Raw genomic sequence first — 18,048 nt, forward strand, 5'->3', positions numbered from 1 at the left:
GAAAATTCACTAGTAGGTAACCATTTATTTAAAATTAGTTACAATTTTGAATACCTACTACATACCAATTGAGTATAGAGTATTTGGGAAATACAGTGAGAGGCCTTGTTTGCTCAAAGCTTTTGTTCTGGAGAAGAAAAAGACAATATACAAAATATAAATGGAAAGATAAATTAGATAGTTTGATATTATTTACATTGAGGAAAATTAAATGACATAATTGACAGAGGTAGGCAACTGTTTTGATTCTTAAGTGAAAACATCCTGAGAAAATTATATTTAAATTGAAAGCCAAGTAAAAACTAAGCCTTGTAAATGGTCTGCCTGTATAGTACTCCAAGCAGATGAACAGGTTGGAAAGACTCCAGGGCAGGAATTAATGTGTATTTAAAAAATATTTTTACCAAAAAACTCTTTTAACAGGGAGGAAGAGGAGGGGAGGAAGTATGGGTGGAAAAGATGGTGGAATGAGATGGACATAATTACCCTAGGTACATGTATGACCGCACATATGGTGCGATGCTACACCATGTACAATCAGAAAAATAAAAAGTTCTGCTGCAGTTGTGTACAATGAGTCAAAATGCATTCTGCCGTCATATATACCTAATTAAAATAAGGATTAAAAAAATTATTTAAGATATTGTCTTAGTTATTTTATATAGTCTACATGTATTTTTCATACAGTGACAAACAGCAATTATGTATGCTATATTATTAATATTATAACAATTATAACTTTAAATATAGATTTTTAGATTATAAAAGTGAAAATTTATTTCTAAGGCCATTTTCTTTTTCTTCTCCCTCCCTGAGTAGTGTTTTGTTTTGTTTTGTTTTCCCTCTCTTTTTTTGATGTTGGTGGGGATCAAAACACATAATTGCTAGGCAAGTATTCTACCAATGAGCTACATCTACAGCCTCTTCCACAGTATTTTAAATTCGCAGGGGATCATTTTAGGCTTCATTACTGATTTGTTTTTATTTAAGGATAACTTGTGTATTATTCTAGTTGAATCTTGACCAGTATATAAAATTGTTTTTTTGTGAATATGCATCGGATTTTCTTATGAGAATTAAAGATGCAAGTAAAATTAAAACCCTCCAAAGTTTATCACATATGCCATTTTACACATATATTGTTACTTTACATGACTTTTATTTATTTATTTTGTTGGCTATACTTTGTGTGCTACCACTGAGCTACATTTCCAGCTCTTTACATGACTTTTGTTTTTTTTAAATGTTAGTAGTGATTGCAAATATTTTTCCATGTCAGCAAATACAGGTTTGTATCACCTTTATGTGCACTATAATATTTGGTTATGTGAATGAAACATACTTTATTTAAATAATATGTCTTTTCATAATTTTTCACTATGTTTTGAAGTACATTGCCTTAGAAATCTTGTTTGATAATACCCAGAAGTGAACTTGCTTATCAGGATGGTTTTACTAACTAATATTCTCAATGACTGTGCCTGTCTGTGCCTATTTCCCATTTATTTAAATATAAGTGAGACTGAATAATTGTCTTTGTGTTACTTGACATTTTTATTTCATTTGAAATTTGCCTATTCAGGTCTTTTCATTTTTGTGTGTGTCATGTATGTGACACAAAAACTTTTAAAAATTTAAAAGTTCTTTATATATATGGATGATAAGCCTTTGACACTTGTTGGAAATAATGTTAATTCAAGTTGTTTAAAATGTGTGCTGTCTTTTTTCTACTTGAGAGTTTCAATATTTTGATGTTTATATTGTCAAAATTTGCATTTTATCAATTTGCCATGTTTTAATTCAATCTTGTGATTTTCATAAAATAAGATCTTTACTACTTTTTAATTGATCTAGGAGATCAGAAACCTTGCCAGCACACCTGTTGCTTCTAGGCACACACCGCCTATGGAATTTGGAAGAAACTCTTAACAACTGTTCTAGGGATAAACTGTGATTATAATAATTGTAGTGATAGTACAGATGTCCTTTTCTATATTTCTGAATACTCACAAACTAGTGTCTAGAGGCTGGGACTTCAGAAAATTAAAGTATCTTTTATGTGCCTTTTTTGCCAGCAGAAATAGATTTAGTAGCCAGAGTCTCTGCTTCAGTTGTATCTTCCCAGTCTCACATGTGGATATTTGATTGACAAACTTAAATCATATCCAGAACTCTAGATATAGTAGAGTCTGGAGATTTTTGTTGTTTAATTTTTAGCTTCTTAACTTTTGGAGGAAGGAAAATGAAATAGATATTAAATATCAAATTTCCAATTTTATCACAGTCATGAGGTACGATGAATTATTGTATGGATAGGAAATTAGGAAAACTCTCTGAGCATTTTTTTATTATTATTCTTAGATTAATATGAAGAATTTATTTTTTGCCCCTCTTTTTCAGCACTTGCTGGAGGTAAATTCTTTGAAGCATCTAACAAGATTGACCCTACAGGATCGCATAACTAAGTCTCTTCTTCATTTGCACAAGAAGAAAAAGCCTCCCAGCATCAGTGCCCAGTTTCAGGTTATTTCCAATTTTACTTATCTCTATAGTACTACAGACAAATTGTGGATTAGAAGGGTATTTCATTTTAGATAATTCTGTCTGTAGTCAAACTTTTCTGTATCCTGTGAAGGGATCACTTGCTTTCTTTTTTAAATAGAAAAAGAGAATAATAACAAGGAGCCAAATAACTTACTGTGTGCTGGTAAGCTTAAATAAAAAGCAATGGTTATAATGAAACAGCTGCAAGAATTTTTTTAAAAGATCCTTTATTTGTAATCATATGCGTTAGTGTCATTTAGTTGTGAAGTAAAAAAAAAATGGGAGATGTTACTTGAGCAGGCCTTGGTGCTGTCTACACACTGTAGAGTCTAGTTCTTTGTAGATTTAGAAAGACAAAGATGAATGGGTTATAGCATCCCCACCCCACTCCCCCCCAAAAAAATAGTCAAGTGGTAAACACTGCTGTGAGATTGTATCAGAATTTATTAATGTATAACATAAATAGGAGCATAATCAGACTTGGTACAATTGTTTGGTCATTAGCACTCTTCCCCCTGATTAGCACATCAACATGAGAAGCCAAATTTTGATCTAAAGGGAATTTTGGTAAGGGAACATTAATACCATGATTGTACAGTATAAAATCATTGCACTGCTAAGTATCCTTTTTTATGCTGCCTTTTGTTCCTTGGATATAAATATCATTCTTTCTTTTTTTTCTGGTTATTTATTTACTTTTTTTTTAATGTGATGATGAGGATTGAACCCAATGCCTTATACATGCTAGGCAAGTGCTCTACCACTGAACCACAACCCCAGCCTTATAAATATCATTCTTACACCAAAGAACAACTATAAAAAAATAAGTTATACTCATAATCCTATCTTGTCCTTCACTCCCCCTTTCAGAAATTTCAGATATTCTCAACTTATATTCATTTATATTTAAATTTTGCAGAAGGATCATCCTTAATACTTCTAATACATTGTCAAATTATAACAAAAGTAAAACCAAATGAAAATCCTCTACTATCAAGAGTACTTTTATTTTTCAGTGTACTTTATTTTTCAGGATGTTTACTAAATATTTACATATACTCTTTTATCTGATTTACACATATGCATTATCCCACCAATATATGAGATAAATACTATTGTTCTTATCATATAGGTGAGGAAACTAAGTAAAAGGTTAGGAAATGCCACATGGTATAGATGGATGGTATACCAACATTTATGTGAATGTTTATTTTCCTCAGAATGAAATCTTGGAACTCATGAAGGCTTAATTGATACAGGAATTGCTCTTCTGCTATAAAAACCAGAATACTGGAAAAGAAATATGAATCAAATGTTTTCAGATATTCGGTAATAAGCATTGCAGGATTGAGTCTTTCAAAAAGGAAAAGAAGTGAAGAAAGCCTCAGATGAATGTCTAAAGGCAGTTTGCTAAAACTCAGAGAAAACCAAAGCAGATAAATGTTTAGTAATCTTGCTAACAGAGGTAGATGCAGCTGGAATTTGTGAGGCAGTATAGTGGAAAGAGGAAGCTTTATGGAAGGAAGCTATACATCTGCTGAGGGGTCTCCTTGAATCTATGTCTGATTGCTGATCTATGCATATGTAGGTTAAAACTTGCTGAGACTGAGGAAAGAATCACCAGAATCGGGAATAGTTATATTCCCATCAACCTGAGTAGAATGACCTGTTGGTAATGGTTCAGAAGACCACAATTTAGTAATAGGACTGAAATAGTCTCAGTGTAAAGATTGCCTACCTTCACAAAGCTTAAAAGCAAGTCTTTTTTTTTTTTTTTTACCCCACCTTTGTGGTACTAGGGATTGAACCCAGAGCCTTGCATATGCTAGGCAAGTGCTTTACTACTGAGTTTCATGTATCCCCGCCCCTTTTTAAATTTTGTTTTGATGCAGAGTCTCCCTGAGTCACCCAGGTTGACATCAAACTTGAAATCCTCCTGCCTCAGTTTCCAGAATAGCTAGGAATACAGGCATGCACCATCATTCTTCGCTAAAAACAAATTTTGGAAGAATCAAACTAAATAACTTAGTGGCATGCCAGGAATAATATCTGTCATTAAAGAAGTACAACAGATTCAACAATGTAAAACATAAGTGCAGAGTCAAGAAAATAGTAATCCTTAACAAGGGGCAGGTGAGGGGGATTACAGAAGTGACCCAAAAATATTAGGCATGGGTGAATAGTAGATAAGAATTTCAAAATAGTATTATAGATCTTTTAAATATGCTCATAGATGTAATGAGAAAAATGAATTTGATGAGAAAAATGAATTTGATGAGAAAAATGAATTTGATGAGAAAAATGGAAGATACCTCTTTTGGAGTGTATGACAGTCTCTGCTCATTCTGCACACTGCTTTAGGAGAGGAAGCTGCCATTATCTTTTCCTCTTTCCCACTTCCCTGTTGCAATCAATAAAGACCATTCATATGTTAAAGAAGAGACGTAAAAAGACTCCAAATGAAACTTTTTTTTTTTTTTCTTGAGAAGGGTCTTGCTAAGTTGCTGGAGCTGGCTTTGAACTTGCAATCCTCCTGCCTCAGCCTCCCAAGGTGCTAGGATTACAGACATATACCACCACACCCAGCCTAAATGGAACTTTTAAAGAATAAAAATGTAATGTCAGTCAATAAAAAATAAACTAGATTGGATTAACATTTTATTAAATAGTTCAGAAGTAGTAAATTTAAGTCATTTAATTTTTAAGAAAGTTAAAAAAAAGATGGGTGGGTAAAGAAAATAGCATCAATCACTTGTGGGATCATAATTCTTACCTATATTCTAATCACTTCAGAGAATCACAGTAAGTAAACAATTAAGAAGTATTTCAGGGCTGGGGATGTTGCTCAAGCGGTAGCGCCCTCGCCTGGCATGCGTGCGGCCTGGGTTCGATCCTTGGCATCACATACAAACAAAGATGTGTCCGCCGAAAACTGAAAAATAAATATTAAAAAAAAAGAAGTATTTCAAAGACTTGAGCAGCACTCTTCACCTTCTTGATTTCAGCTAACTACAGAGTATTCATTCATGTAAGTGCCCATGGAACACTTGTCAGTATAGGTCATGAATTAAGCTAGGAAAAAAACCTTAACAAATTTAAGTAGTTAAAATCATAGAAAATGTTTTATTTGACTATGATGGAATTTAACTAAAAATCAAAGAAAGATAACAATCACCAAATAGTTGGGAAACAAAGGCTAGACTTCTAAATAATACATGAAACAGAGAGGGAAGAAAAATGAAAAATATTTTAAATGGAATAAAATATCAAAATTTTTGCACTGCAGCTAAGGCAGTACTCCAAGGTTAATTTATAGTGTTGAATGCTTTTATTAGAAAAAGAAATAGGTTTTTTTTTAATAAATCCAATGTTTTGTGTTTTTTTTTGTAGTTCTAAATGGACAGCGTGCTTTTATTTTATTTGTTTATTTTTATGTGGTGCTGAGGATCAAACCCTCAGCACCATGCAAGGCAAGCACTCTGCCACTGAGCTATAGCCCCAGCCCAGGAAATAGGTCTTAATTCAATAATCTAAATTTACCATAGAAACATAAGAATAGGTCAAATCCAAAGCACACCGAAAGAAGGAAATAATAAAGATAACAGTAGACTTCACTGAAATTGAACATAGAAAAGAAAAATAATAGAGAAAAATCAGTGAAATTTAAAAATGAAACAAACCCTGTGTCTGTGGTCAGAAAATTGGTAAACCTGTGATCATACTAATTGGAAAAAAAAAAGAGAAGTTAAAAATTACTATTATCAGGAATGAAATAGAGGGCATTACTGCATACTCTGTAGGTATTAAATAAAATTAAAGCAAGAGATTACTACCTTACTTCACAGCCTCCTTAGTGATTTTAAAATTCATTAAGAATGCATGAGTTTGGGAGAAAAAAAAGAGGGAGGCACGAGTTTGAACAAGATTTTTTAATGAAATGTGAAGAATATTGAAAAAAGCATTCTATATTTAGATTATTATTAAACTGCATCCATATCCTGTTTTGTCTTTCATTTAACCAGAATGGGAATATACACAATTTGTTTTTCAGAAACAAACCTCTTTCTATGGATGCATAGAATGTTTTTCATATTTTGTCAATATTATTTATATTTATAATTATTTGTTGCCAATTTGGAATGGGGGAGTATTAATTATATTGCTTTTATTGCAGGCATCTTTAAGCAAGCTAATGGAGACACTTGATCAAGCAGAACCATATTTTGTAAAATGCATTCGCTCTAATGCTGAAAAGGTAAAAATGTCCTATAAATGATTACATAAGCCCAGATTACTTCAAGATTTTAATTCTTTTAAAGAGAATAAATAGGAGGGGCTATATATAATATTTATGAGGTAATAGTGTTTCATAAATATTTTCTGTGGCTCATCTTCCAGTTTCTACCCTTACTGTATACAAGTTGTTTTCATGGGTTTGATTTACCATCTCCTAGAATTTTAAAAGCAAATACCTCTTGAAATTCCATTAAAAAATTGTCTAGCAGTTTTCTTGTTTGGAGATTTTTGTCTCTGTAACCTAGGAAAGATACTATAGACATTCTTCATTCCTTTTTGTTTTCTATGTTAGTTTCCTTAGGATTTTTTAAAACTTTAGATTCTTGTCCCTATGGGGAAGATATCAAGACATTCTTGATTGTTTTCTTCCCCTCCTTTGACAGTTCCCTTAACTAGAGCTATTCAAAACGTAGTAAGTGTAAATATAAAATATTTCTCATCTTTATTTATGTTCATCATAGGAAAAAATTAGTTCTTAGCCTAAAGAGCAAAAATACAGTAGGAATTGTGTTCAGCTTTCTTAAGTCAGTTTGCTTGCTTATTTATTTGGTACTGGATATTGAACCCAGTGGTGCTTAACCACTAAGATACAACCCCAGCCCTTTTTATTTCTTATTTTGAGACAGGGCCTCACTGAGTTGCTAGGGCTAGCCTTGAATTTATGATCCTCCTGCCTCAGCCTCCCAAGTTTCTGGGATTGTAGGGTGTACACCTGCATGCCTGGCAGCTTTCCTAAATTTTAAGAAGCAATCTGCAACTCTGTCATTTAAAAGCTTTGTGACCTTAGATAAGTGATTTCATTATTCTGTGGCTTAAATGTTTTCATTGGTAGTATATTTATAGGACTAACCTCACAGTGCTCTCTGAGTATATATAATTCCTATCTGTGAAGTGCTTAATTCCTGCCTGTACTAAGTGGTTAATAAATGTTGGTTATTCTTTTATATCGACCAAATTGGAAACTTTATTTAGGATTAAATATAAGTTTGAGTTCCAATTATTAATAGACCCTGGTATACACAGTTCAATTAATGAAGTATTTCAGGGCACAGAATAAGTAATAAATGTTAACTGCTATTATTATTTGACATAAATTGCTCATTTGTTTTTAGGTGTTTTGTTTCCTTGATAGCTTGTATGCCTCACCTAGCTGCAAGGAAAAATATTTGGGATTGCCTTAGAGGATCACTAAACACAACATTTAGAGAACAGAGAATATATCAGAAGCTCCAAAGAAAGCTTCTTATAAATGTCTAAAAACTTGCCTAGTGAGTTATCTAGTAATGATAAGATGTTGAATAGTACCTTCCATTAATCTCTTACCTATTGTTGCTCATACAATTAAGAAATTTATTGTGAGGGGCTTTTAATAATTTTTTTTTATTTTCAATGTTTTATACCAGTATCATCAGCAAGAAGTATTAGGAAATAAATTAGTCTTCACCTTATATTAGAAGAAATGTGTCACCACTCAGTTAACAGGCAACTGAATGGGGCTGGGTCAGTTGGTTTCCTAGTGATATTATAGATAAAATCATAATGAAATACAAAAATATAAGTAACTCTTCACTATGTACATATAGATTTTTCTTTTTTATTATATTTTTTAGTTGTAGATGGACATGATACCTTTATTTTGTTTATTTAGTTTTTTTTAAAAAATTTGTTGTAACAACAGAATGCATTACAATTCATATTACACACATAGAGCACAATTTTTCATATTTCTGGTTGTATACAAATAGAGTCACATCCCTTGTGTTCTTCATACATGTACTTAGGGTAATGATGACCATTGCATTCCACCCTCTTTCTTACCCTTATGCCCCCTCCCTTCCCCTCCCTCCCCTTTTTCCATTTGCTCAATCTAAAGTTCATTTAATCCACCCTACCAGCCACAGCATATTGTGAATCAGCATCCTTAAATCATAGAAATCATGGAGCATTTGTTTTTTTGGGATTGGCTAATTTCACTTGGCATTATGTTCTCCAGCTCCATTCATTTACCTCCAAATGCCATGATTTTATTCTCTTTTAATGTTGAATAATATTCTGTTGTGTATATATCCACATTTTCTTTATCTATTCATCTACTGAATGGAATCGAGGTTGATTCCACAGTTTAGCTATTGTGAATTGTGCTCCTATAAACATTGATATGGCTGTGTCCCTGTAGTATGCTATTTTTAAAACCTTTGAGTATAGACCTAGGAGTGGGATAGCTGGGTCAAATGGTGGTTCCATTCCCAGTTTTCCAAGGATTCTTAATACTGCTTTCCATAGTTTTTTTAATGTGGTGCTGGGGATCGAACCAGTACCTCATGCATTCTAGGCAAGTGCTCTACTACTGAGCCACATTCCCAGCCCCTATAGATTAATCTTGTTACAGATTTTTGTATTAGCTAGACTGAGGCCTGTCTGGGTGATTGCATTCCTATTGAACTTTGAAGGTCTTCTGCTTTCATAACCAGAGATTCCTAGAGCTTGGATTCTCTCTTTTCTCTAGGGTTAGACAGAACATTTCTGAAGCTACTAGCTGGGTGGTGAACTTATCCTGTCACCTTAGCTATATCTTAACCAGACAGTCTCCATTCAATTCCTAGATTTAAAAAAGTTAGATATTTCTGTAAAATGGATAGTAATTTGGAGATATGCTGTTCTGGGTTAACATTGTTTTCTGTTTGTTTTGTTTTAGCTGCCTTTAAGATTCAATGATGCCTTGGTACTTAGACAGCTTCGATATACTGGGATGCTGGAAACAGTTCGAATTCGCCAATCAGGATACAGCTCCAAATATTCTTTCCAGGTTTATGCTACTATAATAATATTTAAATATATATTCACATCAAGTAAATTATTCCCACATATCTTACATGTTATTTCTTTGGAAGTCACATGTTATTTTCCTCAATTCTCCCTTTCCAGTGTACTTTTCGTATTCAGAATTCAAAAGAGTTAAAGAGTTATTGCTCTGTTGAATGCCGGCAATCACTTTAAGTTTGTGTTGTAATAGAATCTAGTATTTGCTACTCTCATTTGAACAGAATGTTTGCTGATAATAAATTTACTCTTAACATCTTCTTACTGATATATCTTCATACTGTTATCTCTAGTAATTGAAATGGTTCTTCTCTAGTTCAAAGAAAGTTAACTTTTGGTTTCTCTAAAGTTAACTCAGCAGGATTTTCTTCAGTTAGGAAACTATCAATCAACAAAGGTACACATCTATTTCTTTTGTCTTTAATACAACTTTTTTCCAAACAAGATAATTAGCTTCTTCCCTTTTTCTTCCATTTTTGTTTTGATTATGGAATGTGTAGAGCTCAATGTTTTACCCCTTTATAATACTTTGAATTAACAAGGGCTTTGTTTTGTTTTGATTTTTGGTTTGACCCTGTTTAAAAGAAAAAGAATAATAAAGGAATAATGGGCTAGTTTAGCATCTTTTTTACATATAATTCTCTTGAGATTTTACAACATTTTCTTTCTGCTTTTCAGGACTTTGTGAGCCATTTCCATGTACTTCTTCCCCGAAATACTATTCCATCCAAATTGAACATTGAGGATTTCTTTAGGAAAATAAATCTTAATCCAGATAATTATCAAGTTGGAAAAACCATGGTAAATATAACATGTACAGTGTTTGTCAAAACTGCATTTTTGTTTTTTAATATCATTCTTTATTACATTTTTATATAATTTATATATAAATTTTTGTAAAATAGCATATCAGATATTATAGTCTATAGTTTTTAGATAATGAAGTTGGTATTAATGATACAACTTCAAGGCCAATACTGTGGTTCTGACTAATTTTATATGTAAGTTGAACCATCTCTGACTAGACATTCTTCTGTACTCACCAACTTAACTTCCCCAAAGTAACTTTACTATCTTTAATTTATCAACTATTTTCTTTCTTTTTCATCTGTTTTCCAGTTTCTCAGACTAGAAAACATGATACGATGATCATCTTCGGTTTACCCTTTAATTTAATCCTTTTACAAAGTTCTGGGGTTTTTTTCTTATTTCTTTTTTCCTTACAAATGATTCTCACATCTTTGCCTATTTCTCCATTCCTACTCTTTCCATCTTTTTGTTCCTTAGTTCTTTTCATCTTCATTGCTTTTACGATAAACAGCTGCTTATCTGCTTCTAGTGTATTCTAGTCATTCCATTTAATTTCTTCTGCCCATAATATAAAAACCACCTTAATATACTTCTTTATGTTGGCCTCTCCTGTTCAGTAATAATCTCCTGATAACCTCCTAATTAAATTTAGACATATTCTTCTCATTTAAGGACCTCTATATTTCAGCTTCATAAAATTTATTATCCTCTTGGATAATACATTGTCTCCTGTGCATGCCTTTATTTCCAACTGCTTGTGTTGTTGAAGTGAGGTTTTTCTCTCAATAGCCCTTATTAGTTTACTGTTTCTTCTTTGGGCATATGATATATACCTGCTCTTAAAGGGGGAAATGCAAATCTTATTTCCAAATGAATATGTCTAATTTATCTTTGTATACCTCTGAATCCCTAAAAATTTATTAGTGGAATAAAAGTAAATAAACAGATTAGTAATTTTGAGCAAGAAGATTTTTTTAATGAATGTTGGATTTCAAAGACTAATCATTGGTTTATTCATTTTAAGATCAAGCTTCATGATTTTATAATCTGTTGTTCTTACCTCCCCAACACCCTTGAAAAATATGACAAATTAACAGTACTTTTATGAGAATAATTTTTTTCAAGCAAAATAGTCTGTCAGTCTTTGGCACTGGAATTTTTGCACACTTGTTCACCTTCCTATTTACTTCCCATATTCTTGTTTTCAATTTGAGAATGACAACTCGATCAATTGATAGAAATATTTATTGATACTTCATTTACATGTCTGCCATTATATTTCTTCTTTTCTAAAAACCTACCACAGAAAGATAATTCATGAAATATTTTTTTTCATTTCTTGTTAAGTTGTATTCCCTGTTTTCTTATTCTGATAGGTCTTCCTAAAGGAGCAGGGACGACAGAACTTACAAGATCTGCTTCACCAAGAGGTACTCCGAAGAATCATATTGTTGCAGCGATGGTTCAGGGCCTTGCTGTGTAGGCAGCATTTCCTCCATCTGAAACAGGCATCCATTATTATCCAGGTGGGAAGCAAAGGATTTTCTGCATGAGATTGACAGGTTTATTTTGCTTTTGTTTACCAAAACTATTTTACTATGAAACATTTAAATAATAATATAAACCTCAGAGATGAGACTATATCCTCCTCATTTTTGAAATATCTATAGCACCCAACAGATTAACTTGTAGTATAAATTAGTAGACTATTAATTTATTGTGTTGAATTTAAATTAATTTGAATAAATTGTTTTATATTGTCTTTTGAAGTATGAGCAAGGGCAAAGGAGTTATGCACCTAAATTTTGTTGGCACATAGTTATTGTTATTTAAAAGTTTTCTGAGTGATATTTATGAGTTTTGTCCATATTGTTGCTAAGTACTCATTTTGAATGATAAGACCTTATTTCACATTTATCTGTTTTATTATCCTTCTTATTGTTTTAAAACATTGGGTCTTCATAAGATCTTTTCTTTTGTTCATGAAAATCTTTAATACCTCCATCTTTATTTGTTCAAGAAAATCTTTAGTAGCTTCATCTTTAATTGCTTTAAACCTATTAATGTTATTTGGGAAAACTGTATCAAGAAAATATGATATAATTTATTAAAAATAACATAAGAACCTGAAAGCATCCAGAAACTTAAATTCTATAATTAATTTTGTGAAAGTTATGTTACTTAACATAGGTATTTTAGTCAAGCATATGTGGAAAAGAAAACTTATTTTTAATCATCAAACTTATTTTTAGCCACGTAACACTTAATTGACTTAAGAAATCTATCCTTTTTCCCTTTCTTATAAAAATGTGTAGTAACATGTCAACCAGTTTTTATTGTTTATTCCCCAGCAATTCTGGAGAAATTACCTGAATAAGAAGCAAGTCAGAGATGTAGCTGTGCAGAAGGATGCTTTGGTTATGGCTAGTGCAGCTACTTTTCTCCAAGCTTCCTGGCGTGCTCACTTAGAGAGGCAACGGTATTTGGAGCTTCGGGCTGCTGTCATAATTATCCAACAGAAATGGAGGGAGATTTATAGGCGCAGGCATATGGCTGCTACCTGCATACAGGCAAGATGGAAAGGCTACAGGGAAAATAAAAGGTATCAAGAACAGAAGAAAAAAATTATCCTTTTGCAGTCAACATGTAGAGGATTCAGAGCAAGACAAAGGTAATCTCTGTTACCATAATAATTGCTCCCTCTCTTCCTAAGTACTTTGTTTATACCTCTGCTTTACACTAGTATTACTATTGGTTATCCTCTTGGTGAAAATTGATTTTATATTGTCTCCTGTGCATGCCTTTATTTCCAATTGCTTGTGTTGCTGAGGTGAGGTTTTTCTCTCAATAGCCCTCATTAGTTTACTGTTTTCTTCTTTGGGAATATGATATGTACCTGCTCTTAAAGAGGAAATGCAAATCTTATTTCCAAATGGATATGTCTAATTTATCTTTGTATACCCTCTGAATCCCTAAAAATTTATTAGTAGAATAAAAGTAAATAAACTGATTAGTAATTTTGAGCAAGAAGACTTTTTAATGTATGTTGGATACATATTCTTCTCGAGGATATGATACCCATACTAGTTTGAACCTACAGTGTCTGGTCTATGATGGAAATTAAATAAGTCTTTATTGAATTAAATTGGATTGAAAACTTACATTGTTAAAACTACTAAGATTTAACTTATATATTAGGTTAATCTTATAAAATTGGCAATATTCATTAATTTCATATTTGTCTACTTTAAAGTAAGGATATTGTTGAAATGAGAGTCTACTTTTTCTTTCTGTGTGTGTATGTGTGTTGTTTTTTGTTTTTGTAGTACTGGGGTTCTAACTCAGGGTGTTATGCATGCTACACAAATACTCTACTGCTGAGCCACATCCCCAACAACCCTTCTGATAGCTTTACTTTTGAGTTAGTGTACATTTGGTTAGAATGGCTAGAATGCCCAGTTAGGAATAATACACATATTGAAAGTATCATCTGACTCATGGAAATAGGAAAATATGAGATGGTATGGATCTGGTTAGTTTAAGAAATACTTGGGTATTATAGAAAGGAAATTTTAAAACTGGGTGGAAATGGCACATACCAGGTTTCCACCTACTTGGGAGGCTAAGAAAGTAGCATCACTTGAGCTTGGAGTTTGAGGCCAACCTCAAACATAGCATAGCATCTCAAAAAGAAAATAAATAAATAAAAAAAAGAAAATTTTGTGATTTTCCATTTTAAAAAAAATTATCTTAGTGGTAATCAAGAAAGATCTGTAACCCATTTTATCTGTTTTTACATAGATTTAAAGCTTTAAAAGAACAGAGGATAAAGGAAACACAGCTAAAACTTGGATTGGTGAATATCAAGGCATATGAATCTCTGGAAATAGAGGGTTCAGACCCTTCAAAATGGGAGGATTGTTCCTTTGACAACAGAGAGAAAGCCATAGAGGAAGGTAAATCTGGGATAGAGAGTAATCGAATTAGCCGTGAAAGTTCAGTGGACTGCTCAAAGGAGTCTCCAGAGAAGCAGCAGGAGAAAGCCAGAAGCCAAAGTGGTGTAGACTTGAAGGAAGATGTGATTGTAAAAGAAAGGCCCAAGTCCTTGGAGGATCTGCATCAGAAGAAAGTAGTCCGGGCCAAAAGAGAAAGCCGGAGAATGAGAGAACTAGAGCAAGCTATATTTAGCTTAGAATTGCTTAAAGTTCGTTCTCTTGGTGGTATGTCACCTTCAGAAGAACGCAGATGGTCTACAGAACTTATGCCTGAAGGCCTTCAATCTCCACAGGGTACACCTGATAGTGAAAGCTCTCAAGGAAGCTTGGAACTTCTGAGTTGTGAGGAAAGCCAAAAGAGCAAACCAGCGTCCATAACTTTAGAAGATTTGAAGATTCCATCACCTAAAATATCTAGTAGCCCAAAATTTGATTCACAGGACAATGCCTTCAGTGCCTCAAGCAAGACTAACCATGCATTGATTCAAAAGGGAGCATCCTCTGACTCAGAGTGTTTGAAGAATGGAACTATGAAGGAAAAGGCTGTGTGCATTTCTGAACCTATTACCTGTAAACCACAGCTGAGAGACTCTTTTATATCAAATAGTCTGCCCACATTTTTTTATATTCCCCATCAAGACCCCCTGAAAGCAAGTTCCCAAGTAGACACAAATATCCAAAGAAACAAACTACTAGAAAGTGAAGACACACTAGGGGCAGCTCTTTCTTTGGATATCAACAGGGAAGCTAGAAAGTATCATTTCTCAGAAGATCAAATGGTTCCTTCTTTTAAAACAGATTCTTCTAATACTGTGCTTAAGAAATTAGAAAAGCTAAACACACAGAAGGAAGAAAGGCAAAAACAGTTGCAGCAGAAGAATGAAGAAAAGATGATGGAACAGATTCGTCAGCAAACAGACATTTTAGAGAAGGAACGTAAAACTTTCAAGAAAATTGAAAAGCCAAAAACTGAAGAGTCTTTTCTGGCACCATCTTTCTGTCCATCAAAGCAAAGAGTAGAGAGGCCATCCTCTGTCTTCATCCTAAATACCCCAAATAAGGAAGAACCCAGTGTACTAGAGTCCCCATCATTAGTGACTATAAAAGATACAAGTCTTACCCCAAAAGACAGTCCCTCTGCTCAGTTACCAGTGAGAGACCGACCTATCACCCTATTTTTTGAAAGAAATGGAAGCCCATGCCAATCTAGTACTGTCAGGGAATTATCCAAGACAGAAAGAACAGGCACCCAGCAGAGTATAGCCTGTAAAAACTCTAATAATCGCATTTCAAAAAGAGAACACTTTAGGCCAATTCAGTCTTATGGCCACAAATCTGATGAACCTTCCAGAGAGGGGAGTACAAGGGCCATTTTCTTCACACCAAAGGACAATATGAGTACTCCTCTGTAAGTGAAATGTTGATTTTTTTTTTTTTGTTTAGGTGGAAAGTTCTTTTATTAAGGTGCCATGTTTGTTTCCATACTGGGGATTAAACCAAGGGCCCTCACATATGCTGCATCCCCAGTCAGAGGTGTGCCACATTACGTTAACTTTTTTTATGGGTGCTGCTCAAATAAGTCATTTTCTTTTTATAAAAATATTCCCTTATTGTTGGTTGTATTAGTTACCTGAATTTGGATGTAGTTATACCCTAGGAATCCTTGATAGCAGAGTTTCTTATTTTTCCTTATTAAGTGAAAAAGTATTTGTGAAAGTCAGTACAGTGCTATAAACAGAGTAGGCATTCAACAAATGCTGGTTGCTCTAGAGATATGAAATGTAGCTGTCCAAGCTGTTTTTGTGTGATAAACATATTGCATAAAATTGCCATCTTTACTATTTTTAAGTATACAGTACAGTGATATTAATTATATGCTCTTTGTTGTGTAATAGAACTCTAGTATATTTTCTTCTGGCAAAACTGAAACTACACCCATTAAATAACCTCTCCCTCTCCTCAGTCCCTGGCAATCACCATTCTTCCAGCTTTTAAGAGTTTAACTACATTAGAAACGTTTTAAAGTTCCTTCAGATATTTTTAAACACTGGTAGTTGTCATGAGAAAAGCTATTTTTCTTCTTTTTTCAGTGCTGGGGATGGAACCCAGAACCTTCTGCATGCTAGGCAAATGCTCAACTTATTGAGCTACATCCCTAGTCCAGAAAAGCATTTTTTAAGGGATACATAAAAGCAATAAAATTTAAGATACTTGTATTAAGTCTTTGTATACAATGGCTTCTTTCAGTTTTTGTAGGAGACTATCACTGGTGAAAGGAAGGCTGTATCTTAGGGCTAAATAAATGAAATTTCATATTATCAGTGAAAATACCTTTTTCTCTCCTGTTGTACTCTGGGTATATAAATCTTTCAGCCTTTAAATTTGTGTAAGATTTTATAGAAACCCTTATAAATATGGGCAACAACCATTAATATTTTATTTTTCTACTGAGGGTTTCTGCATATTATGAAATGCATTTTAACTTAATGACAACTTGAAGTTAAATTTCTGTCCATGAGCCTAGAGATATGGTATAGATGTTCAAAGGCTCTATATAGCACATATGCCAGTAAAACGGTGTTAAAAAAAATTCCTGTCATTCTGTATAGATACTTGAATATAAAGTGAATCTGTTTTGTGAAGACTTGGTTGTAGACTCAAAAAACATTGATCATCCTGGTGAATTATCCCTTTTACATTTTTCCAAGATAATATAGTTTTAAGTCTATTTGAAGTAGTTTGTTTTACCATATTAAAAATCTACTTATCTTCAATAATTATACATTAAATTGTTTACATAAAAGTAAAAGCATTGGGTCTCATGATTAGGAAATAGTAGTAGGTTAGTATTTTTTTAATACCATAATGGTGATAAGTACATAGTGGTCTTCATCTGTTTAATGAGGGATGACATAAAAGAAATCTTGGGAAAATCTAATGAAAATTCCATGAGTTTAAACATTACTTTGGGTGGTAAAGATACTATTAATTGCTTTCTTTCTTTTTGGAAGCAGACAAGTAAGGTCAGCTGTGGCGATTTTTAATGGTCACAAGAAAATTCTTCAAGAACTAAAGTTAAAATTGTTTGGCTTGATCATACACTGGTCAGAAAGGGAGATAGCTGAGAAACTTAGCTAGTAAAGATTGCCATCTCTATTTGTTTTGGGACTGTTACTTCTAGAATAAAAGACCCTAGATTTCATTTTATAAAAGCTAAATGATAGGAGACTGAGGCAGGAGGATTTTAAGTTTCAGGCCAGCCTCAGCAATTTAGCAAGGCCCCAAGCTACTTATGGAGACCCTGTCTCAAGATAAAAAATAAAAAGGTCTGGGATGTAACTCAGTGGAAAAGCTCCCTGGGTTCAATCTCCAGTACCAAAAATAAATAAATAAAATAAAGTAAAATAAAATAAATAAATACAAGAGCACCCAAAAAGGTAAATAAAAGATTTTGAATGTAAGATCAGTTTACATATCAACTAGTATTATAAATTAATGTCTACTTTCAAACAATTCTATACTAGGAGGTAGGATATGATTCTTAAAAGAATTTATAATCCTGCTGAGGTGAGTTTAGCAATAT

At 33.0% G+C, this 18,048-nt stretch overlaps 1 protein-coding gene across 4 annotated transcripts in view; it reads left to right on the top strand.

Annotated features, from left to right (window-relative positions):
- Nucleotides 1-18,048, top strand: part of MYO9A (myosin IXA) — a 266,957-nt gene that overhangs the window by 169,579 nt on the left and 79,330 nt on the right. For all 4 annotated transcript variants that reach the window (XM_081290716.1, XM_081290714.1, XM_081290715.1 and 1 more), the window contains exons 19-25: nucleotides 2,401-2,523; nucleotides 6,719-6,799; nucleotides 9,536-9,646; nucleotides 10,339-10,461; nucleotides 11,847-11,996; nucleotides 12,822-13,141; nucleotides 14,272-15,873. In XM_081290716.1, the coding sequence (XP_081146842.1) occupies nucleotides 2,401-2,523; nucleotides 6,719-6,799; nucleotides 9,536-9,646; nucleotides 10,339-10,461; nucleotides 11,847-11,996; nucleotides 12,822-13,141; nucleotides 14,272-15,873 (2,510 nt within the window). The remainder of the gene's footprint in view (nucleotides 1-2,400; nucleotides 2,524-6,718; nucleotides 6,800-9,535; nucleotides 9,647-10,338; nucleotides 10,462-11,846; nucleotides 11,997-12,821; nucleotides 13,142-14,271; nucleotides 15,874-18,048) is intronic.

Source organism: Spermophilus citellus, assembly GCF_964194105.1.
Source record: "Spermophilus citellus genome assembly, chromosome: 4".
In the NCBI taxonomy this organism is placed as follows: Eukaryota; Metazoa; Chordata; class Mammalia; order Rodentia; family Sciuridae; genus Spermophilus; species Spermophilus citellus.